Source organism: Lampetra fluviatilis, chromosome 14, assembly GCF_964198595.1.
Source record: "Lampetra fluviatilis chromosome 14, kcLamFluv1.1, whole genome shotgun sequence".
Classification (NCBI taxonomy): domain Eukaryota; kingdom Metazoa; phylum Chordata; class Hyperoartia; order Petromyzontiformes; family Petromyzontidae; genus Lampetra; species Lampetra fluviatilis.
The window spans coordinates 1,962,617-1,987,807 of record NC_136288.1 but is presented as its reverse complement, the minus strand read 5'-3'; the positions used below and the strand labels follow the sequence as shown (position 1 = coordinate 1,987,807).

General features: G+C 45.5%; 2 protein-coding genes across 2 annotated transcripts in view; one reads left to right on the top strand and one right to left on the bottom strand.

Annotated features, from left to right (window-relative positions):
* The window catches only part of SELENON (selenoprotein N), a 105,903-nt gene that overhangs the window by 32,250 nt on the left and 48,462 nt on the right, over positions 1-25,191 (top strand). The gene's annotated exons all lie outside the window — the stretch shown is intronic.
* Positions 1-25,191, bottom strand: part of LOC144935797 (angiopoietin-2-like) — a 50,709-nt gene that overhangs the window by 24,516 nt on the left and 1,002 nt on the right. The window contains exons 2-3 of the mRNA XM_078862552.1: positions 10,032-10,172; positions 731-852 (exon numbers count right to left, since the gene is read on the bottom strand). Coding sequence (XP_078718678.1) covers positions 731-852; positions 10,032-10,172 — 263 coding nt within the window. The remainder of the gene's footprint in view (positions 1-730; positions 853-10,031; positions 10,173-25,191) is intronic.

Sequence of the window (25,191 nt, the reverse complement as noted above, 5' to 3'; positions counted from 1 at the left end):
CCCCTCCATATATAGACTAAACATGCGTTTTAGAGTATTTGGCTGCTATAGATTTCCACCTGATAAGCCACTTTGTTGAACTCTTATTTGTGCTAGCCAGGGTCTTCTGGAAAAGAGCTACATAGCTCAGTGGGGCCTTAACTGATATAATTTAAAAAAATGTTTATAGTAAAAAAAATATATGATTGTAGACACGGGCTCCACTGCTGACGTGGCATGAACCCCATATTTTAAAATTGGGATATCAACATTCTGCACAATAGCACTGGCTTCTCGATGACGTGATAGCATGTCCACCATCTAATGAAGAGACGTCTTGCGTCACCGGAGGTTAAACTTCTTGATACAACAACAAAACAACGAAATAAACGTGAGCTTTCCTGTGATATCTTGAAAAAAGGCTAATCCTGGCTTTGTGCTGGAGAAAGAATGGCAGATTATTAGGGTGACCCAACTCACTCCTCTCTGCAAGGTGCTGATTTTGTCACGGTAATTTTTAGTGAAATCGACGAGGGCGAAAACTAAAAAAATCCAAGGAAGGTTACGGAGAGAGGAAATGAGGCCGCCCACCGAGAGGAATTCAAGGAAGTGCCCAAGTCGAGTGTGTTCATACAAACATTCACATCTGTCACCCAAACTTTCCGCACTCCCTTTTTTTAATTCACAATTTCCATGATCACCTGTGACCAAATCGTAGCCTTACTTGGATGAGCGCATCTGCAGTAGTTACCTGTTTTTCTCGTGCAGGTGTTCAATCGCTTGTTTCTGCATCAGCACCTGCCTCTCCAGCTTGTTCATAGACAGAGCGTTTTCCAAAATCTTCATCTCCAACTTTGATGTCTGATTAACGAGCTGCAGAATGTAAAATGAGACAGACTGTTTGCACATTTTCAATTCCTGTGGGATACATTGTATATAAACGTTTATGTAGAGTCTGCAGACTAATGCCATCAAGCGTGTTGTTATTGCCAATGATGGCACATTGTTTAGCCATTGTGTACACAAGTGTTGCATCCAATATTATGGCATCTTCAGAAGGATGATGTGTGCGTGGAGTGGCATGACGTACACAACACGATGCGTTCAACGAGCTTCACCATTTAGTCAGCTTAACACGTAGGCCTTCGCGACCAATATCATCCATAATAGAGGTGTTTTGGGTTAGATTGCGTGGTCACCACATCTTTGCCTCTACATTAGGAACGAAACAGGTGGACTTCTCCATGAATCTGGCTCTCGTCTGATGATGCTGGTTGTAATTACTGGCGAAATGTCGTGCTTAGATTGTAAATGTTGTGGCTTGGCTTTCCAACACACCGGTGTGCTGTACTAGTAACGAATTGGCACGTTCTGTTTACGTGACGTTGGCTTTGGTGGGTGGTGGCGGGTTTAACGACACATTTATATATTTACGTGATCTAACCCAAAAAAAATTACCATTTAGTGTTGGAGAGATGGATGCAATTGAAGATGAAGTTGGCAGGCACCGAGTTATGTTCCTAGCCTCTAACATCAGTGGTGAGTGATTTACGAAGTGATTCCCCCCCCCCTCCTGTCGTTCCAAACCGACACTGCCAGCGCGGTGAAATATAGTTCATCAATTCCTATGGCTGACACCGTGCATAGAGGCCTTCATCTAGCAGTAGATTGACACATGAACGTGTATATTTTTACTGTTTAGTGCAGGCATCAATTCAGTCGATCATTAACATTCTCTCCTACAGATGACACATTCTATAATGTGGCTATTTTACAGTACATACTTTTTTGTAATCCAGAGCGTTATTTGCAAATGTGTTTACATTCCATAAATGGAAATGAAGTAATATTTAGAATTCTTGAAATTATTTTACGTACAACACAGGGATACGCCATAGACACGGAGCATATGCTTGCAAAAAACATTCCAACATCAACGCCACATCTCGAGAGAGTAGTTCAGATGGTTCAAATGGACAGGGGTGCAACCATTCTCCATTGTTAGTGGTGGATGGAGGAGATGGGACAAAACTTAGAAGGAACCATGCAGCCCTGAAGTAACATCTCCTTTTTAAAAAAATATAATTGTATTGGTTTGGTTACGAGGATGGTGTCACAGTGTAATGGGTGGCACACTGGACTTGCAATTCACAGTTCACCGGTTCGATTTGACCCCGGTACGTAGCGGTGTCAACAATCGTACAAGTTTCTTAAACACCTCCGCCCACCCAGCAGTATAAGTGGTGTGACCACTGCTAGTCGCTCGGCAGATTGTCTGGTGGGGTAAAGTGCGGGCACTTTCACCGCTTTCAAGAGGTCTTGCTGGACTGAAAGAATAGGCCAAATACCCTCTATGTTGAATTTCTTCTTGAACTTTTTTCACACCGTACGTAGCCAACCGTGCTAATTGGGGATATGGAAAGGGGTTCTCGAGTGCTTCTTCTCGTGAAAGTCCTTCTGCCAGAAGTGTGTGCAAGAAATATCACAGTTGCACCTTTACCATTTTATTTTGATGGTGGCGAGATGTTAACTACCTCGCCTGGTATGCAGGTGGTCGTGCGTTCGATCCCGACTCTGACACCTGCTGTATTTTGAGCTTGTGTGTTCTCCCTGTGGTCGCGTGGATTTTATCCGGGTCCTCCGTTATTTCCCCCCACTTTTAGAAACACGCGTTTAGAGTTTTTGGTTGCTATACATTTCCACGTGATGAGCCACTTCGTTGAGCTATCATCTATGGCCAGGTCGCTTTTGAAAAAACGCTAAATAGCTCACTGAGTCTTACCTGGTACGATAGTAAAATAGTTCAATCGTTTAATAATAAGGGTTTTCCCCTTTTTTCTGGCAACAAAACTGAAACCTTTTTACAAGGAATCATATCTGCATTAACCACAATACTTGTGGTCAAAATGCAAACAAAAAACACACTCTGATAATATATGCATTGTCCTTGAAATTGATTGGTCCACTCCAGAGACAGCTTTCTTTTGAGCTCTCCGCCTTTTGGCGTCCTCTGGTCTATCACCAATTGAGACGAGGCACAAAAGAAAGCTGTCTCTGGAGTGGACCAATCAATTTAAAGGACAATGCATATATTATCAGAGTATGATTTTTGTTTGCATTTTGACCGCAAGTATTGTGGTTAATGCACACATTATTCCTTGTGTAATAACAGCCATAGAGGGTTCACGTGGGGATTGGCTTGCCGGTCCTGCTTGTAGCCAATAAGGGTTGAGATAGGGACCATGGCCCACGCGTGATCACGACAGGTCATCAGGAGTGATTGGCCTAGCCATTCGGGGGCCCCAGCTAATGGGGAGCCGGATGAGGGGCGTGGTCCCGGGATTGACAGGGAACCATCGAGAATGGTCGAAGCTGTCCATGAACGATTGGCTGGGGGAACCACGTGACGAAGGTATTAAGAGCGAGTGAGAGAGAACGATTGGGAGCAGACTGAAACTGACAAGAGCAGGGTCACGCGCGGACGGGGGCTCGGGGTGCCACGTGCGCGGTGGGGACTTAGTGCGTAGTCTGTCCTCTCTCCATTGTCTGCCAGCAACGGAGAGTGAGTGAGCAAAGTGTATTGTGGAGTGGAAATAAAAGGACTGATTCCGAAGCCGTCTCCCGAAGGATTATTACACTGGTGTCAGAAGTAATTCTGCGACTGTTTGGACGATCGTCAAGATGTCTAAGCACCTCAGAAAAAAGAACCTGCCCGTGCCTCTATCGGAGGAAGAGGTCGAGACGGATGAAGATGAGCTGTTGGGAGCTACAGCCCTGGTGCCGCTGGCTGATGACGCTCGCCTCGACGCCTCTCAGCGTCGACCGGGGGAGGATGCGACCACCGCAGGACCGAGAAACGAATGGCGGCTGATAGCGGAGCAGATTGAGTCATTGCGCGCAATTCTGCTAAGCCTGGTGACCGCGGTGGCGTCCTCACCAGCCGTGGGTCGCCAGATCGCCGATCAGCTGGACGCCGCGGGAAGGGGTCCTGCTATGGAAGCGGGACCCGCCATTGCTCCTGCCACGCGGGAGGACGCCGTCGTCTTGGGTGGGGCGGCTGCGCCGGAGTCGTCGGCCGCCATTTTGGGCACGCCTACCACCACGCGGCCGCCGGACGCCATTTTGTCTGCACCGAGCGGAGAGCGGGAACGGCAGCCGGAGACGCCCGCGGCACGCGCCTGCCACCGCGGACATCGCCTTCCACAAATAAAAGAATTTATCGCCGGGGGCGATTGGAGTGCTTTTACGTGGCGCTTCGAGTCAGCTTTTAGATCTGTCAACTGGACGGAGGAAGAAGCGCTGGGAGCGCTACCTACGCTGCTCGATGATGTGTCTCTGGGAGTCTTCCGCTCCATCCCGGTGTCCAAGAAGAAGACAATGCGGGATGCGTTCACAGAGATGGCGGAATTTTATGACCCGCCGACATCGGCCACCAGAAAATTTATGTCGTGTCGCCGGGCACCGGAGGAATCGCCGTTGGCCTATCGGGGGGCGTTGATGGCGATGGCCATGGCCGCCTACCCCGACGCAACGGCCGAGCATTTAGATCCACTCATCCTTTCCCGCATGCTGGAGTTGTCTCAGGAGCTCAACATCTCTCTACCAGGGTGCGGCCACGAACCGCTTTCATCGCGGTGGGTGGCGCGCTGCCTGGACGCTAAGTTTAATATCAAGCGGTGGGACCAGATGGCGGCGTGGACGGGGAAACCCGAGATCGACGGGCCGCCTCTGGGGTGGTCTCCGCGACTGGTTGTCCACTGCTCCGATGACTCGGGCGACGACGACATGCTGGCTGCTGCTGTCCCGCATAGGATTCTGGGACGGCGGCTGCGCGACCAGCGGGGCGACTACACGGGCCGACCGCGTGCGAGGGCCGGGTCGTCCGACCACCTGCCGACATCGGCCGCGTGTTTTATGTGCGGCAGACGGGGCCACTTCGCCCGTGACTGCCGCTGCCGACCTCTGCTGTCGCCTCCTCCGCCAAGGGGACCTCCATCTCCTCTACCTACTGCGGAGCTGCAACAACCTCGGGCGAGTCGACACAAATCGGACACCCGGCAGGTCGTGTCACATCACTCATCCACTCACACTCATTCTTACACTCCTAAGGATAATTTTACTTCTCCTGCTCCATTGACACGCTCTGCTACACAGTGGAAGAAATTGGCTCGCAGGATTGTGGCTGCGGCGTCGGGCTTGTCGACGGTACGCGGTACCATCGACGGCGTTGACGTCCGTATCTTGGTGGACACTGGTGCATCGGCTACCATCATTTCGCATGTAATTTTTCATTTATTGTCCATTCCTGCGTCGAGAATATGCAAGGTTAATGATGCGTGTGTTGCCGCCAATGGGGGGAGCATGGGTATCTGCGGACAGGTGGATGTGAGCATCGCTATCGGAAATATTAACGCCACAGGACCTGTGTTAATTTCTCGCTCGCTAGCTGTTCCATGCTTGTTGGGTACGGATTTCCTGCGCCGGATGCCGTTGCGAATACGGGTCGACCAAGACTGTTTGGGAATGCCAGGGGGTCGTAGGATGGCGTTCCTGCCTTCCCTGCTGGCCAAGGCGCCTACAGGTAACGCAGTTACTGCTGTAGTTGCGGCTACGGTGGAGGTTCCATCGGGAGCGCAAATGCTTATTCCGCTACGTTACCGAAAACCACTTCAAATGGCAAGGGGTGCGAAGGGCGTGCTATTATCCCCATCGAATTCCGTATCGAAATCTTTTTCTTTGGCGGCGGCACAAACGATCGTGCGCCCAGGTCAGGCACCTTTCATACAGGTCTTGAATGGGGGACCTGATCGCGTTGTTGTTCCGGAGGGATCGGTGCTGGCTCACGCCACTACCGATTTCGCCTCTTGTGAAAAACCGCCGCGCGCTCGGATGCCCGCAGATGGGCCTCCGCATGATCGTTCACAAGAACGCTGGATCGCGGATTTATGCAGAGAGAATTCTTCCTTGTCAAATGAACATAGGAACGCCTTGCGTTCGCTGTTGCTGCAGTACGCTGATGTGTTCAGCAGAAATGATTTGGACCTCGGCCGCACATCGCTTTTGTCGCACCATATTGAAACCGGTGCGGCGCCTCCTGTCTGTATGCACCCTCACCGCATGAGCCCGGCGGAAAGGGAACACGTGCGTGGGGCGGTAGATGAATTGCTGGCGGCGGATATTATCTCGCCATCCAACAGCCCTTGGGGCGCGCCCGTCGTTTGGGTTAAGAAAAAAGATGGTGGTACGAGGTTTTGCGCTGATTTCCGCCGGTTGAACAAAATCTCGGTAGCGGACGCGTACCCCTTACCGAGGATGGATGACTCATTGGATGCTTTATCGGGTGCTAAATTCTTTTCCACCCTTGACCTGTCCTCGGGCTTCTGGCAGCTTCCCCTCGATGACGAGTCAAAAGCCAAAACGGCATTCCGCACGCCGCAAGGCCTCTTTGAATTTAATCGGTTACCGATGGGCCTGAACGCGGCTCCGGCCACGTTTCAGCGGCTCATGGAATTGGTGTTGGCGGGACTGCAGTGGGAAACGTGCCTCATATATCTAGACGATATAATTGTCTTTAGCCGCACGTTCGAGGAACATCTCCAACGCCTTGAGACAGTTTTTCAAAGAATGCGTGCGGCTGACCTTAAGTTTAAACCGAGGAAATGCCACCTCCTGCAACACTCCGTCCGTTACCTGGGTCATATTGTCAGTTCGGACGGTGTATCCACTGACCCTCTGAAAACGAAGTGTGTACGTGAGTGGCCCACACCCACTTCAGTGGGTGATGTTCGGCGGTTTATTGGATTCGCTTCCTATTATCGCCGCTTCGTTAAGAACTTTGCGACGTTAGCAAAACCATTACACGTTCTGACTGGCAAAAATCAAAGGTTTAAATGGGGGGCAGAGGAAGAAAGTTCCTTTATGGCACTTCGGGACCACCTCGCCACGGCGCCTACATTAGATTACCCAGATTTTTCACAGCCGTTCATCCTTGATACGGATGCTAGGGATATCGGCATTGGGGCCGTTTTGTCGCAATGTAAGGACGGGGTTGAGAGGGTGGTGGCGTATGGCAGCAGGGTTCTGTCCCCTGCGGAAACGCGATATTGCGTGACAAGGCGGGAACTTTTGGCAATTGTCCATTTTGTTCGATTGTACCGACCGTACCTGTATGGACGGAAATTCCTGGTCCGCACTGATCATGCGGCTTTGCAATATTCCCTCAAATTGGATCAGCCGTCAGGCCAATTGGCCCGGTGGTTGGAATCGTTACAGGAATTTTCCTTCGATATAACATACCGAAAGGGGGCCCGTCATGCGAATGCTGATGCGCTCTCAAGGCTGCCGCCCGTTCCTCCATGCACTTGCCTGACGGGCACGCACCGCTGCGCCGCACCGCCCACGTCGCCCTGCCCGGTTATGGGGGCGATAGCGAATGAGGACGACGCAGGGGCGAAAGCGAAGGAGGAGGACCAGCAGGTGTCGGTGGACACCGATGATACCTTACGGCTGCCGCACGCGGTCTGGTTGCGCGAGCAGGAGGCCGATGCCTCGCTGTCTCCGCTACGTAAATTGGTTGGGAAACAGAAATCGCAATTGGTGGGCTGGAAGTGGCAGATGTTCCGGGGTAAGTCGGGATTGCTAATGTGTACCGACGGGGTGTCTGACCGAACACGCTTGGTGGTGCCTACTTCGCTTCGCTACGACCTGCTCCGTGCTCTGCACGCTGATAAGTTGATGCACCTCGGCGTCCAAAAGACTGTGGCCGCGATGCAAAAGGATTTTTTCTGGGCCGGTATGACGGCGGACATCAATGATTTTGTCCGTTCGTGCCATGATTGCGCGAAGAGGAAGCCGCCTCGGAACCACTATGTACCACCGTTGCGTTCCATTGAAGTGTCCCGTATCAACGAATTAGTGGCTCTCGACATTCTGGGGCCGTTTCCCCCGTCGGCTAGGGGCAATAAATACCTTCTGGTCGGGGTGGAATATTTTTCTCGATGGCCGATGGCCTGGCCTCTGCCCGACCAAACGGCAGCGTCCATCACCGACGCTTTCTTGAACGGGTATGTCATGGACAAGGGGGCACCTGAAAGGCTGCTCACAGATCAAGGCCGGAATTTCTCCTCTAAATTGCTTAGGGAAGTTTGTGACGCGCTAGGTACAAAGAAAGTTCGCACCTTCCCATACCATCCACAAACAGATGGTATGGTGGAACGATTCAACCGTACCCTTTCCGCTATGCTTTGTCACACGGTCAGTGAAAAGCAAACCGATTGGGACTTGCACATACCAGGCGTCTTGGCGGCATACCGCATGGTTCCGCACACGTCCACGGGATACTCACCGTTTTTTTTGATGTATGGCCGTGAAAATGTTCCACCCATCGATGTGCAACTGGGTACGCCGAGTAAACTACCGTCCCGCTCCCTGCCTGACCACGTGCGTGACTCGCTTGAATGAGTAACGGAAGCACGAGAGGCTGCCCGGTGTGCGACGGCCCGTGCTCAGGCAAGGAATGAATGGTACGCGCGTCGATCGCATACTCGCATGCCTTGGTCAGTGGGAGCCCTGGCGTGGCTCCACTGCCCCCAGGTACCGGCGGGCACATCCCCTAAACTGCACAGGCCATGGCGGGGGCCTGTGACGCTCGTAGATGTTCGGAACTCGCAAAGTTCAATACGGCAAACGTCGGTGGTATGTTCATTCCTCGCGACTTAAACCCTATGTTGACGCGCGTGTCGGTCCTTCATCCCCAATAGCTGACCTCCCGGGTTCTGCTGGGCCGACTACGCCGCTTGACACGCCCGTTGATCCCAGGGGGGACTGTGTTGTGCCTCCTGCAGATGAACAAGTTCCGAGGGCTGAGGAAGCCCCCGCTGCCCCCCCTCCAACGGGGCCTGCCCTGGACGTGACCAAGCACCAACAACCGACTTCTTCTTCGAGCCTGCCACCTCCTGTCCATCCGGAAGCAAAGCGACCTTGCGCTGGGAGCGGAGAGGGTCCCGCGTCGCATACGCGGTCGAAATCTCTTCCGTTTCATTAACGTTTGATCGTTCGCTGATTCCCTGTCGTTACCGCGCTGCAGGGGCGCCCTAATGTATGTTGTGATTTTTGTTTATTATTATGGGTGACTGTTTTAAATGTTGTTTGGCGCGGGAACGCCGGTTCACCCTCAAATTGTTAAACGCACCTTGGTGCCCTAATAAGATGTTGCGGAATTGGTTCTTCACCCTTTTCCCAGCCGAGACGGCTAAATTTTTTCACCGGGGGGGGGGGGGTGATGTAATAAAAGCCATAGAGGGTTCACGTGGGGATTGGCTTGCCGGTCCTGCTTGTAGCCAATAAGGGTTGAGATAGGGACCATGGCCCACGCGTGATCACGACAGGTCATCAGGAGTGATTGGCCTAGCCATTCGGGGGCCCCAGCTAATGGGGAGCCGGATGAGGGGCGTGGTCCCGGGATTGACAGGGAACCATCGAGAATGGTCGAAGCTGTCCATGAACGATTGGCTGGGGGAACCACGTGACGAAGGTATTAAGAGCGAGTGAGAGAGAACGATTGGGAGCAGACTGAAACTGACAAGAGCAGGGTCACGCGCGGACGGGGGCTCGGGGTGCCACGTGCGCGGTGGGGACTTAGTGCGTAGTCTGTCCTCTCTCCGTTGTCTGCCAGCAACGGAGAGTGAGTGAGCAAAGTGTATTGTGGAGTGGAAATAAAAGGACTGATTCCGAAGCCGTCTCCCGAAAGATTATTACACTTGTAAAAAGGTTTCAGTTTTGTTGCCAGAAAAAAGAGGGGAAAAGCCTATTATTATATTTTGGTACTGGCAAAGTAGGTCTAATGATGTAGTTCAATCGTTTTAACAGTTTGGATTGGACAGTTATAAGCAAAAATGCCACGACCACACTCAACGGAGGAGGCACACGTCAAAGTGGTTAATGGTTAAAACACACCGCGGCAGGAAGAGAGGACAGCTGCGAGCTCTGCTCTGCCTTTCCCCTCCTGTCAGGTGTGTCTCTGCGGACACCGTGCTGGCCGCCTCACCTCTCACCTGCATCTCGATGTTGGCTATCCACTGGTTCTGCTCATGGCTGTAAGCAAACAGCATCGAGCCCACATCTCCGGCTTCTTCGACAGAGAGGTTGTGCAGGAAGCCTGCCTTGCCTGCGTTCTCTTGCACGCGTGTTTCCAACTGCATGTGTCACACGTCCCAAACAAACGACACGGTCCAGCAGGTCATTCTTCATTCGTATTATTGTTTTACATTTGTTTTTATATTTTTTTAAAACAGGGCTTTCTTGAGCCCTGTAAAGTGGTAGGCCCTTCCACCAGCAATGCAGGGAGCCGTGTTAGTGAATGCAGGGCTGAATGTTTACTTACCTGCTGTTTGAAACAAATTACTATAATTGTGCTATTGGCGTCATGAAATGAAGCATCAATTCAGATGTAAAGGAGAGCCAACACAAGGTTGCAGGAGGTTCGTCTTTTAATCCTTTTCTCCCATCCACACCTGTCCCCAGCCGTCTCAATCTCGTTTCCGCCAAAGCTCCCCTTCTTCCCGCCCGTTCTCCCCTTATATCTCCTCGCTTACTCCTCCCCCTTCTCCTGTCACCGCCCCACTAACCCTCCTATTGGTGGGAATCCTTCCTCTGACACCCCTACACAGACATTTCACAGAGCAGTGCAACCCATGTGGCAATAAAACGGCCCGCAAATCCCGATATTTCACAGGACTTCTGAAAGATCCTTCAAGTATGGAATTTTTTTTATTTGACACAGCAGGGGGCGTACTTTCCCACACGCTCTTCCAAGAAGTTGTCTTATGCCAGTGATAGCCATATTTTTTCACGCTCGTTGCTGGAACTTAGCCAAACCATGTGGATTCATTGGTTACTGGGATGAGGCCATGAACTGGCTGCACAGACCAGTTTCAGATTCATTTCAGGATCTCAGGCAGTGCCAGCGAATGTATCTGAGCCACCTCCCCCCGCAGGTTACCCTCGAGCAGTGGTACAGTTTCGAGTTAAAGGTTTCGTGACTGCAGGGATTCATCTTCTTGGTTCTTTCGGTAAAGTCACGTAGAAGGGAAATAATAAAATAATAAAAATAAAACATCATAAAATATTATGCAGGGATTCATCGTCTTGGTTCTTTCGGTAAAGTCACGTAGAAGGGAAATAATAAAATAATAAAAATAAAACATCATAAAATACAATTCTCACGACGTTTCGGCCACAACGCAAGTAGCCGTCCTCAGGTGAAGAACAGGTCTGTCGGAAAGACAACGTCTGAAGTGGTAAAGCTATGTTCTGCAAAGCTCTCATTATGTAAGCAGTTGGTGGCCGTGTTTGCATTTAAAGGGTTGGCACAAGATGCTGCATGCCTCTTACAAATAAAATGTAAACATTGTTTAAAAAAGAAAGCACTCAGTTGTTTAAAAGTAGATAGAAATCGACGGATTTGACAGTGACAAAAATGTGGCATTCAACCAACTGGTTTATGCATGGCCATCTGCGAGGGTTTATATCATTCAAATTAATAAACAGTTCAACATTTACTCAGTAATTGTTTGCCAATTTGTGAGCTGGGAAAGGCTATCGGCCAATTCTTGGTCAACAATGATCTGGTGGATTTAACAGTTGGACCACCACGAGCACTACTAAGCTCTTGAAAGCATTTTGTTAAATAATATTTTTAATGGGCGACATTTGTTAGAGTATTGGATTAAATGTGCAGACCCTACCATGTTATTTTATCATGTTTTGCCAAATTAATTTGATTCAAGTATTATGTGGATTTTTTGGTTAAATTCAAAAGCAGCACAATGCCTATTGTGCTACAACCCCTGACGACAGGCAACCATTACAGTGGTGCAGATGAAATTCCAAGAAATACCCATATACCATACTTTATTGGAATTTTTGTTTAGTTTTACCAGTTATTTCGGCATATTTTAATGCAAGGGGACATGTACGCTTTCCCTTTGACGACATTCCACAATAGCTTTAAACAACATTTACAAACTGTTGATGAAACGTTCCGAAGGAAAACCAGAGCTAAGTTGTGTTATTATTGTAATGCCCATGTCCTCATGCAAACTCGAGTCTTCTGTGCGTTGGTTAATTTTCGAAGAAAAAAAATCGTGAGTGTTCTTAATGTACCATATGTTTTTGTTCTGCCCTGTGTATTTTAAACGTATAAACTCTTATGGGTGGCGGCTGCAGTGTAAATATATTGGTGGGGAATGGAGGCGCGTGGGGCGATGTTGGTGGTCGATAACCATTTTGGTAGAGTAACTGACAACTGACAAGGGCGTACGCAGCGGGGCACAGCAGGCAAGGGGTAGAGGCTGGCCTTGCCCCTACAATGCCCAGAAGAAGAAAAAAACCTCAACATCATCCCCTATCTGCCGTGTTCATGTACAGCGCACAGTGCAATTATATCACAGCGAGCCCTGCAGCGGAAAACCTGCACAAGTCACTCGCACGTGTTCACCAGAGGCTATAAGTGTACATCGGCTTATTTACGTCCAGTTTTAAGCAGCCGTCTTTGAGAAATTATACTTAATGTATGAGGAAATGTAAAATAACATGCAGTTTTATCAACGTGAAAATGTGTTGTTATTGTTTTTTTATTCACCCTTTCTGTGGTGAGGCCCAACCCCAGTTCTAATGTCCAGCTGCCACTGTTAATAATGCAAAATTTGACACAAAATTGTTTTTATTGCAAATAATACCGCATTCTCTATTCCTAAGCGTATGGGAATACGTTCAGAACCTAAATGCCAATGTCAAGGTCTGATAACCACCAAAGGACTTCAGGATAGAGTTTGTGTCATTTTGCTATTCCTCCATTGAATGAGCGCAGACTACGGTGGTTTTCTATAAGGTCCATAGTTTGGATTGGATGTGTGGCACAGGGTGTGAGGTGGCAAGGCATTGCTATACATGGCCAACATCGCAGTCTTCTGATTTAGCTTTCATTTTCCATTCATGAAGGAGACGTGCGCATCACCCTGTTGATGTTCTAATGCAGTTGATGGTTACACCAGTGCCTTCGAGGATTGTCAATGCTGGGGGGGGGGGGGATTTGGGTCTTGATGATGTTTGGGTCTTGAATGAGAGAGAGCGATTAGCGTGAAATTAGTTTCCGTCGCCGCATAAGAGTATCGTCCCCGCAAATGCGCACAACAGCAGTGTTAATGGGAGATTAGCACCATGTTGATGGGACAGATTAGGCAGGGAGATTAGGGGGATTAGCAAGTTAATGTCATGTCTATGTGTACCACAAGCTGCGGCGCTGCCAACTGCGCTGTGAGGAAAGCGTGTCCACGCAAAAAGACCACCGCAATGGTGGTCACGCCAGCGAGACACAAAGCCCATCACACAGCCAGAACCATCGATACATCGAGGCTAAGGGAGCAGAGGTGGCCATGTTGGTGAGACCCCAACCCATTAATGCAGAGGCACCTAACAGGGCAATGCAACTCAGAGAGTCGGAGATGACAGCCAAACGGCAGGGAAGAATGGAAGCACCACAGCAAGTTTCGACTTTGCTTGGTTAATAACGTCCTTCCAATGATTGCTCAGCTTATATCCATCTTATAACAATGATCAGCCACTGCATAGGTATTGGTTCTGCCGTGTTTCAAATCTGCCTTGTGTTCGCGAACACGGTCTGAGACATGTCGTTTCGTTTCCCCAATGTAACTGCTGCCGCAGACACAACTTAGTTTGTAGACACCAGGGTATTGCATGTCAGGAATGACATTCTTCACAGATGGGATCAAATCACGGATTTTGTGTACTGTATTGAATCGGACCTGGATCTTGTGTTTGTTTAAGATTTTGAAAATATTTTTGGTAACACCTGCTATGTATGGCAAGGTGATGGTTTTGATTCGGTCCTCAGATGGTTGTCTCCCCATGGTTGGGGCTACAGCTTTGCGGATTGTGCAGTCTGAGTATCCATTCATCTTGAGGGCTTGGTGTACGTGCTCCAGTTCACTGGCTAGGTGGCGCTGGTCAGAGATGCAACGGGCCCTATGGTGTAGTGTTTTGATGAGAGAGTTCTTCTGGGCCGGATGGTGGTGGGAGTGAGGCTTTAGATAGGAATCCGTGTGGGTGGCTTTCCTGTAGACAGAATGTCCCAACGAGCCATCAGGCCTCTTCTCGATCAAAACATCCAGGAATGGTAACTTGCCATCATGTTCCATTTCCATGGCAAATTTGATGGATGGGTGTATGGAATTGATGTGGTTCAAAAACTGGTTTAGTGCTGGCTGGCCATGTGGCCAGATGATGAAAGTGTTATTTACATATCTCTTCCACAGGGAAGGACGTAGGGTGGATGTCAGGATGGCATCAGTTTCAAATTTCTCCATGAAAACATTTGATACCACTGGTGATAAGGGAGAACCCATAGGGGTACCTTCATTTTGTTTGTAGAATGTACCATTCCAGATGAAGTAAGTGTTGGTAAGGCAGTGCCTCACCAAAGTTGGTACATCAAGATTCAGTTCCTGTTGGACCAAGTCCTCAATGATTGCTATGGTGTCAGGTACAGGTACCTTGGTGAACAGAGAGACTACATCAAAGCTGACAAGCAAATCATCTGGAGACAGTGAGATGTCCTTGATTAGATAAACCAAGTGAGCTGAAACTTAATTTGGAGCTTTCGTGACTGCAGGAATTATTATTTGGTTCTTTCGGTAAAGTCACGTATAAAGATAAAATAATAAATTAAATTAAATACTAGCATACGACGTTTCGATTGCAACACAAGCAATCATCATCTGTGTTGAGGCCTCGACACAGAGGCGTAGTTTCTCTTTGTGCCTATGTTTGCTCTCTCTCTCTATGTATCTTTGTGATATCTGTCCGCTTATATGTCTGTCTATATGTTTCTGGTTCTGTGTTTAATCTCTCTCTCAAATTTAGCATTCTCAGGAAGAACGTAATCAACCAGATAGGGTGTTGACTGTTATGTTATCCGACTCTCTGTTGTATTACATTACATTTCTAAGTATACTAGATTTGTGTTTCTATTTCATTTATACCTGATGATGATTGCTTGTGTTGCAATCGAAACGTCGTATGCTAGTATTTAATTTAATTTATTATTTTATCTTTATACGTGACTTTACCGAAAGAACCAAAGAACAAGTGAGCTGAATTAAGTACTGCTGAGGTGGTCTTGCCCGTGAATGGAAGCAGGGTCTCAGATAAAAATCGTGCCAGTTTGTAGGTAGGTGAGTTGATGGTAGAAACGATAGGATGGAGTGGAGTACCTTCTTTATGTATTTTTGAAAGACCATAAAATCTGGGTGGTCTAGCAGCCAAAGGCTTTAGAGAGAGCTGCTTGCTCGGTTCGATTAGAGAAGTCGAATTAGTGATGATATTGTTGGTTTCGGTACCCAGGCAGTTGGTAGGATCTTTGTTGATTTTAGTATAACTGCCATCATGAAGAAGGTCCTGGATGTTGTTGTTTGTGGTTTATCCATGATGACCGTGGCATTGCCCTTGTTGGCTGAAAGGATGATAATGTCATCTCTCTTTCTCAATTGAGCGAGTTCAGAGCACTCATTCTAGATTTGAAGCTTTCGTGACTGCAATGATTCATATTCTTAGGTTTTTTTTCGGTAAAGTCACGTAGGTAAAAACACTCGTCCCTGCTGATGTTACTAATGGGTTTCTTAGCGTTTTTGAGGATGGCGGCGATTTCAGATCTTGCCACTTCTGCTGGGATGTGACCTAAACCTTTGAGGGCTACGTCAACCTGGGCAATGATATCATCCACTGGGATGTGTTTGGGGGGTGACTGCAAAGTTCAGCCCTCTAGCTAGTACCGATTTTAGGCTATCGGAAATTGGGCTGTTATCTGATTGATGACAATCTTGTTAACATCTAACTTTTCCTTCCTTTTAACACATTAAAATGCACGTTTGGTTGTTTTATAGCATCATCTTGCCACTAATGGCTGCTCAATTAACTTCATAATTCACTGTTTTCATTCACTTAACCTGCCTACTAAAAAAATCCTACTTTATGAACAATGCTCAACTAAACTATGTTTTATTAAAATGTTATTAGGTAAGGCTCGCTGAGCTATATATCTCTTTTTCAGAAGCGAGCTGGCCACAAATGATAACTCAACGAAGTGGCCTATCATGTGGAAATTTATAGCAGCCAAATACTCTAAACGCATATTTCTGAATGTGGAGGGAGAAACTGGGGGAACCAGAGAAAAATCCACTCGACCACAAGGAGAACATGCAAACTCAAAATATACGGGCATCAGGGTTGGGATCAAATCCACGACCTCCTATCTATTAGGCGAGGTAGTAAAGTTGCCACCATGGCGCCTGAGATTTTGTGGAATACCAAGTTGTTCCATTGCATTTAAAACTTCATTTTTATTGCTCTGTCCAATCGCATAATGTAACATCTTTGTTCATTTAAACGGTCATTAAAAACCCGTATTATGTTAATTCGAATTGATTTAAAAGCTCCTCAATATGAGAGCATGGCTTTTTGGCCTTTTATGATCGCTTAAGAGCCAAAAGTGCATTATTGGAGCCAGTTTGTGGATTCATGCTTTGGCAACATTAAAGTCACGTCGCAATATTTACAAAAAAAATCTTGATCCATCTGCAATAAACATTTATTCCAAAATGTATACACATAAGCAGCATATTTTGCTTTACTAAAACTCTGCGCTGTGTTAGAATGCAAAAATAAGAAAGTTACCCCATGCATTTCACATGGAATGCAAAGAATTGGGGGGGGGGGGGGGTGCTCATTAGTTAGAAAGGAACATAACCTTTGACCTTGGTGGAAACAGGGCAGCACAGAGGAAGGGCTCATTTTCAAGGTCAGCACCTTCACAGTGTAGCAAATAACTTAACCTTCTGGGTGTTTGCTTTGCAGTTGAGAAGAGAAGACGATGGTTATTGTATCCATTCTCTTACTGCTGCTGCGTAGACGTTTTGAGGTCGTTAATAGCAGGGATAGAATCGTATTACCCCCCACAGTAAGTTCATGAATTGCCACAGTTCAGGGTCGTGATTCTTTGTTTTTGTTACGTTCTGGTGAACAGTAGCACTTCCGGTGGCTGTTGTTCACTGGGAAACCCACTGCATGCAAGATAAAAAAAAAAATTTATGTATTGATTCTCACACATATTGATTCTCAATGCATATTTATTTTATCTTAACGTCATTTATAAAGCTTAAGAATCAGCTTTAATGTATGACGTGATCCGCTGTTCCACTCCCAGTTTGGAGGGTTCGACATGGTCTTACTTGCCATTTTACATCTTATAATTGATATTATTTTTCATATTTTCACTCATACATCAAAGCCAGATTTGAGAATGTTAAGATTTGAAACCAATTGAGAGCCCCATCAAGGTAACTCATAACATTTTAAAAGGAATTTTATTTTTGCAAAGAGCAGAAATATATGCGCATTAAATGGTTGTGAAATTTCGATTTAAAGCTTTCGTAACTGCAGGGATTCATCAACTTAGTTCTTTCGGTAAAGTCACGTAGAAGGGAAGTAATAAAATAATAAAAATAAAACGTAATAAAATAATTCTCACCACGTTTCGGCCACAACGCAAGCTGCTTGTAAGCTGGCCGAAACGTCGTGATAATTATTTTATTATTTTTATTATTTTATTACTTCCCTTCTACGTGACTTTACCGAAAGAACCAAGAAGATGGTTGTGAAATTATTTTGTAATATTTGCATTGGACATATATATGGTAAGCATTAATATGAAGGATCACATTGAATGTATGGCTTCTGTAATTTATTGAACCATCGTCCATTATCTGACAATAAATGTTTTAGGGGAGAACAAGAAATATTTTGGAAAGCACTGCCAAGTCAAAGCAAAAATCAGAAAAATCTCCCAAACATTCCCAAGCGTCTTAAAACCATCAAACATCCCGAACCCAAGTCCTAACCCCAATCCCTTGCTAGAAGATGTATTACCAAGTCAGGGCGTGAGGTTTTTTTTGTTTGTCAGTAAGAAAATTCTGTTCTCGTGAGCGACAGCAGGAAGACCCCGTACCCACATTTATGTTCCTATTTTTTGTTATTCTCCACGGAGAACGACAACCCTCTTCTGTGGGTGCCAGACACAAAACGCTCCTCGTGTAGCAACGAGGGGCGTCTTGCCCCCCCCCACCGATCCTCCCTGGACCACAGCCGGAAATTCCACAAGCAACCAGGCTGCATTGAAAGCATGGCAAAAAATGCAGCCCTCTGATCTATACATTTGTTTATTTGCCACTTAAAAAAAAAGTTGCATAAAGTGACAGATGTGGAAAGTGTGGTCAAACACATGGCACGCTGTGGAGGAAGCGTTATTAAATGTTGTTTTTAAGTAGGTTCCAAGCTATTTGCATATGCTGATCGAGTATACATTTGCAATTATGTGCAGATGAATGTACGTTTTTATTTATGTAATATTATTATTGTACATGTGTTAATTGTTTTTAATTAATGAGGGGTTATTGAACTATAATTGTTCTGCAATGAAGAAGACCCATTGCCTGAAACATCGCCTATCATAATATATATTGTTTTCTCTTTAGGGCAAATTATGTTTTGTTTGTTCTTCTGCAGCACTACAAACGCAGTAATATTAAGAAAAAAATACGAATAATAAGCGTGCTTTTCTATAAACTTGTGAATATTTACACTCTTTTTTTACTGAAACAATAACAGAACATTAGAAAACTCGTTGCATGTCATTGCAAAATGCAAAATGACATGCAACTGGAATACATTTAATGTACATTTTTACTTAAAGACTGCTGATGAGTGAGTTGAGTTCTTATTGCAACTAGAATGGCTTCTAAAATTTGTCATAACTTCAGGGATGATATGCACCAAAATACTGAAAAATAGTCATTGTAGTTTTGATACAACACGGTATCCATGTTAGCGCAGTGTAAAACACATTTGTAGCATTGCTTTTACACAATCAAACCGCACGGACCCAGTTTCATTAGGCAGAATTACTTCGATTTTCCCCACATATTGATGCACTTTCCCAAGGGGGAGACTTAACAATTTGTGACAGAAAAAAATTATCGTAAATTTGGCAACAGGGGGAATCGTTCTGTTGTTTGCCCTTGCTGGATACAAAAAAAAACTATATTGGCCACACTGTAAAGGGCATTGGACTGGACGCATGTGGGGTTTTTTTCCACGCGATGTTGAAATCATTTTTTTTCTTTATTAGTATTTTTTTTCTAGTGTTGCTCGGAATGTTCCTCCAAACGTTTAATGATCGGGGTTCCCTCTTTGCAAAAGAGGTATGTTTCTGGATGAGGTTATCGTTGTTTTTAAATGAAGGAATGTGTTTATTTGGCAGATTGGTTAAGTACATTTGATGAAGTACATTTGGAAAATCGCATGAAAAGTGTAGTGTATATGTATGTATCTTTGCAGTGTAGAGTGCAAGTGTGTGCATTGTGTATATATACTGTATATACATACACACAAGCAGTGGTAAAATATGGAGTCAGTATTCTTAGTGTCCACTTGATGATTCACGTATCCCCAGTGATTTAATCACTTGTCATGAATTGGGGTGAGTATTCTGGGGGTTTTTTCAACTTATTTTTACAGTTGTGTTTGCTCCATTAGCTTAAGTGTAATGGCATATCATTGCATATAATTTATGTAGATCAGAAATTGCATACGTATCTTATTCACATGAACTTAAATGATCAATTATTTTGCCAAAATAATATCTTAAAGGTGGCCTATTGCATTGCACGTGAACGTCAGCGTGACCCACATGTCATGTACCCTTCAAGGCAGCGTGCCCTCCTCTATATCGCATCGACGTTTAGGGACTGCGTTGACAATCACAGGCTGGGCTGAGAAATACCAAAATTGTCATTAACTGTGTATTTTCACGTAAAAAATTCCATTGGCTACAATTCCAGCCAATGTTTTTTTTACAGTGGTAAGGAAGACGTTCCATAACTTTTAGTTTTAAAATATATATATTTTTACAATGCGATGCCCAAAAACGACTGTCAACTTAAAGGCCAGTTGGTTGAGGAGGTTGCTCCATATTACTCAGAGATCCTGGGCTCAAATCCAGGAAGCCGCCTCTGATTAAACTGTTTTCTCAAGGGTAGAGGAGTTGATGGTCACAAGTTTCTACGACACAATAAAACATCGCATTAACATTGGTTCTACAATTTAATTTGGCTAAACTTATAGCTCCGGTGAGGGGGGAGGGAGATTACGAAACAATTACAAAAATAACAAGTTGACAAAATTAATATGTTAGGTGACACCCTTATAAGTGCAAGCAAATGAGTAACTTTAACATGTTCTTGGTTCTTTCGGTAAAGTCACGTAGAAGGGAAATACTACTTGTGAAATGCATTTCACAAGTAGTACTAATCCCATATCTGCATTTCCCATAAATATGCTAAATTCCTATTGATATGCAAATTATTTTGTCAAGGCGCTCTTCCCCCTCCAATATACGCTCCAAGCCTGGGGTGTTTCATTCAGACGCTGTCTTCCCGACAGACCTGTTCTTCACCTGAGGACGGCTGTTTGCGTTGTGGCCGAAACGTCGTGAGAATTATTTTATTATGTTTTATTTTTATTATTGTAGTATTTCCCTTCTACGTGACTTTACCGAAAGAACCAAGAAGATGAATCCCTGCAGTCACGAAAGCTTTAAATTGGAACTTTAACATGATTTAAACTGAAGTGGGTGGGGGGAATCATACTTTGTTCATGACCATACAGATATATGATCGTGAGATGCAAACTCATTGTTGGGGGCTGGTCGGTGTGACTCAGTGTGACTCAGGCTTCCGAGAGGAGGGAGAACGACGGAGTACACCGAGCGCCGTGGTGGCCACCTCAAACAAATCTCTCTTCCTCTGACGCCATCAACCGGAACGCCTCCCCCGCCCGTCACTCCCAGCTGAGCCCACATTTACAACAACATGTTTTTCCTGCATTCCAAGCCAGACGTGATTATTACCCAGCGACTCCCGAGAGGGAGGGCTGACACCTGTTTGTTTGTTTGTTAGAGGGCTTCAACTTCACCGTTGCAACGAATTCTTCCTGCCGGCAGCTTGGCCAAGATGCACCTCTCGCGTTTTCAACTTTGTTTCACAGGACCAATGGTCGTGTTCTGACAGCGTCCATTAACATTTTTTTTAATCAAGCCAGATGCTTCACTAATGTAAAACATATCCATATATATTCTCGCTGTATGTTAGTTGAGTTCGTGAAAAATGGGATTTCTAATAAAACCCTGCATCGGCATGTGTGCATGCAATATAATTTCGGGAAGATATTTTGCATTCCAATGGGGAAATATTAACCCTACAACATAATGCTTTTGTACCAAATAAATACGTGATGGAATTTTTTTTATACATATAATGTTTTCCCCCTGGGGTTAGCAATTGTGCTGTGTCTGTCCAGATGTTTTTGTTTGTTGCCATGGTGATAGTGTTACGTTTCACTTTAGACACACCACAAGACAAAGTGCAGATAAGTCCTCCTTCATGTTCGTGGTTCCATGATCTTGCCTCAAGCCATCTCACAGATATGCATAGTCACTTACGGTCATAGGCACGATACCTTATTTGACAAATTAACGTATTGACGGTACATCGGTGCGTGGTATAACAGAAAAAAAGGCCCTTTCTGGATAACGTTTATTTATTTATTTTCCCACGATTCGAAACCCCGGTCAGAAAATCTCGCGGGGTGGTGATGCGTCAAAATCAGTTCTCGTGATGTCGAAGCGGTCAGAAGACAAACGTTTATGAGCGGCTGAACACGAAGCTTCACAGTCTGTTGCCATACAGCACTCAGCCTGGTGACGATTGGCTCCGTATTCCAAAGGCAGATTTGACTCGTGCCCTAGACGTGGTCGGACAGTCCCTCGCTTCAATGGACCCAAATCGACGGTCAATATTGACCTTTTTTAGCAAGTCTCAGTAGACTCAATAAACCTTCGAATAACGTCAAACTTGGCGACAAGGTCAATGAAAGACCGATAAACAGATTTGCTTATTCAAAATTTGTATTTAAACTGTTTCATGAGGACCAGTGTGTTGTGCTGCACCAGTGTATCGCCAATACGTCAACATACAATGCCTGCCTTGGATGAGCAGTGGCACGGTGGTCAATGCACTGCTCTATGAACTTGGCAGACAAACGTTGATTCCCGGTCCTGACCAACACCAGTGGGGGTATCTAGACCGGTCCTTGGTGCCGCTAGCCATCCACCAACACGCACGGACCACCCTGGTGACGCTTGACTGACATGGCGTGGCGATGCGTTCATTCAAAGTTAATTTGACAAAGTGTCTGTATATTTCTTGACTTAAAGCTTTCGTGACTGCATGAATCCGTACTCTTTTGTTCTTTCGGTAAGTCACGTAGGTAGAAATAAACAAAATGAATCACGGCATTTCGATAGCAACACAAGACGACGGCTTGTGTTGCTATTGAAACGTCGTGATGCATTTTGTTTTATTTCTACCTACTCGACTTACCGAAAGAACCAAAGAGTAGGAATACATATTATATGGGTCTTTTACCGAAAGACCCATAGAATATGTCTGTATATAGTAACACCTGCATTTCACGACAGTTATCTATTTTAAAATATACTTCTCTAATTATTTACCTACCGACCTTTTAAATTGCTATGCTAATCCACTGTTGGATGAAGGCCTGTACATACTATGTCGGCTATCCTGGTTGTTTTAGCATAATTAACCACGCTGCTCAGTGTGCGTTGGTGAAAAGGAGGGCCCAGAACTGGTTAGGATATCACTACCCACTGGTGGTAGCCATCGCCGGGAGTTTCATTTGTCACTTTATTTATAACGCAGTGGACTAGCCACTGCATCACCGCTCCCCCGATGCTGGACCTGGCGCATATCGAGTGTAACGAATGAAGCCCGATACATCTGTGGAAGTCATACGACGCGTGTGGAATTTGTTTGTCTGCTCATTTTCTTGTCGTTATTGTTGTAAAAAAAATTCAAAGTAACCACCGCCGTCCAAGAATAGCTCCACTACAATGGGGCCCAATATAGACGGGAACATGAAGGCAACTCTGTCACTCGCCAGGCAGGCGGGTGAGGCCCAGAGGTGGCGAGACCCACTTCTTTTTTTTGTGGTAATGGCCACGATCGTTTTCCACCGGTCCTTATTCCGTCAAACAAAAAAATTAATAATAAAAACAACAACTTTGGGGAATAGTTGTGTCCGGATCGCAAATACAAAGCAAGGACGACTGTCGTCTTTGTTTGCTCCTCGCTTTCCTGTTTTTCTTTATATTATAAATGTTAGTAAACTTCCAATTGCAGGAAGCATCTGCTACTATTGTACCTAATATATGAATTCTTTTGTTGGATTTTTTTCCTTCGTCACAGATCCAGTAAAGCTATTTTTGCTTTGGCGGGATTGCCCCAAGAGGGAGCATTGAATAGAATTTTGGTTGATTTAGCACCAGCCTCAAATGACGTAATTTGGACATATTTGCAACCGAAATAAAGGTGATGTTTGATCTGCAATATATATTTTTTAAACATGTATGTTGTTATAGCACCGCTCCACAGAAAGAAATGTCAGTAGAATTTAAAACAACCGTCTTCGTTAATTAAAATGCTTATAAAACCAGACTGTGAATGTACGCAAGTTTAGGTTCATACTTCTAAACAGACAACTAGTATGAGCACATAATTGCTGTTATTCAGACAATGCAGAGGTTGGCTCGGCTTTGAATTTAATTTGCCTGTAAGAATAAAATGATTTAAGCAAGGACAATATTTCCAGACCCTCGTTGTTTTAGGAATTACATTTTATATTAAGATTCACAGAGAAGAAAGGGCCTGGCTGAGCGTGCCAACGAAGCGATGACACACGCAACAGCATCGTAGTAGTAGTCGTGGTAGTCAAGCCCGGGAGTTGCTCAGTTAACAGTGGCTGAGCAGGAAGTATCTCTTGCTGAGCAAATTAGCACTCCTTCCTGCAGCATGGTGATGACTGCTTAGCCAATTCCCCATAAGAGTTGTGCCCAGACCTGGCCGTGGCCCTCGCCTTGAGATTTGTGGAGGCTGCGAGGTGTTAAGTGACACGGCCCATTAACAACAAACAAGGTGCAGGTGCGCCTTCACAATACAACGACATGCTCTGTGCTCAAAATAAATAGGGCAAAGTCATGCTGGGGTTATTTATTTACCTCAGGTCTTGAAGGAAAAATTAATCGCTGAACCTGGGTTTGACTTTTAAACAATTTGACTTTGGCCTCGCCTGTGAACTTCGGTGGAGTCAAATGCTTAGAGGTTGGGAAGAGTGGGCAGACTATAATATATTCGTTTGCCGGGAAAAAAAATTGTTACAGCTAGGACAATATTTTAAACCGTATTGTCGTTTTGCGAGAATAACATTGGAATATTAAGGCTCACAGAAAACAAAGGGTCTCAGTGAAAGAGTTATTTTACTATGGAGGGGTGGCTCTCATTTTCAGACTAAATAGTTTATTTTTTATTTCAAAACGCAAAACATTGTCTTTCCCACCTGATGACGGACGCTTGTGTTGCGCCCGAAACGTCGTGATTTGTTTTATTTTCTACCTATGTGACTTTACCGAAAGAACCAAAGAATATGGATTCCTGCAGTCACGAAAGCTTCAAATCAAGATTGTTATAGAGTTTTACATGCTATAACAAAAGTTCATTACCCAAATCATCACCTCTTATATATCTGCCTTTAAAGGCAGCGTTATTTATGAATGTGTGAAGTTTGTTTTGCTATTTGTGCACCAAAGCCAAAACACAGTGTCCACCAAATAATGTGTTCAATACACAGCGAGTCTGTCGAGCAGGGCGCCTTGCTCATACCCACTTTTCATTGACACCCCCAGGTTTCACGGATCAGGCACGAGAATTGCCACCTCTGCGGTATAACAAAAATAACTGAGACGTATCACGGGAAGAAGGCGATCCCACAATACCAGATGGAGGGAGCACGACATGTAAACATAATGCACAGTTTTGATTTAAAGCTTTCGTGACTGCAGGGATTCATATTCTTGGTTCTTTCGGTAAAGTCACGTAGAAGGGAAATAATAAAATAATAAAAATATAAAACAATAAAAAATTCTCACGACGTGGATTTCACACCTGA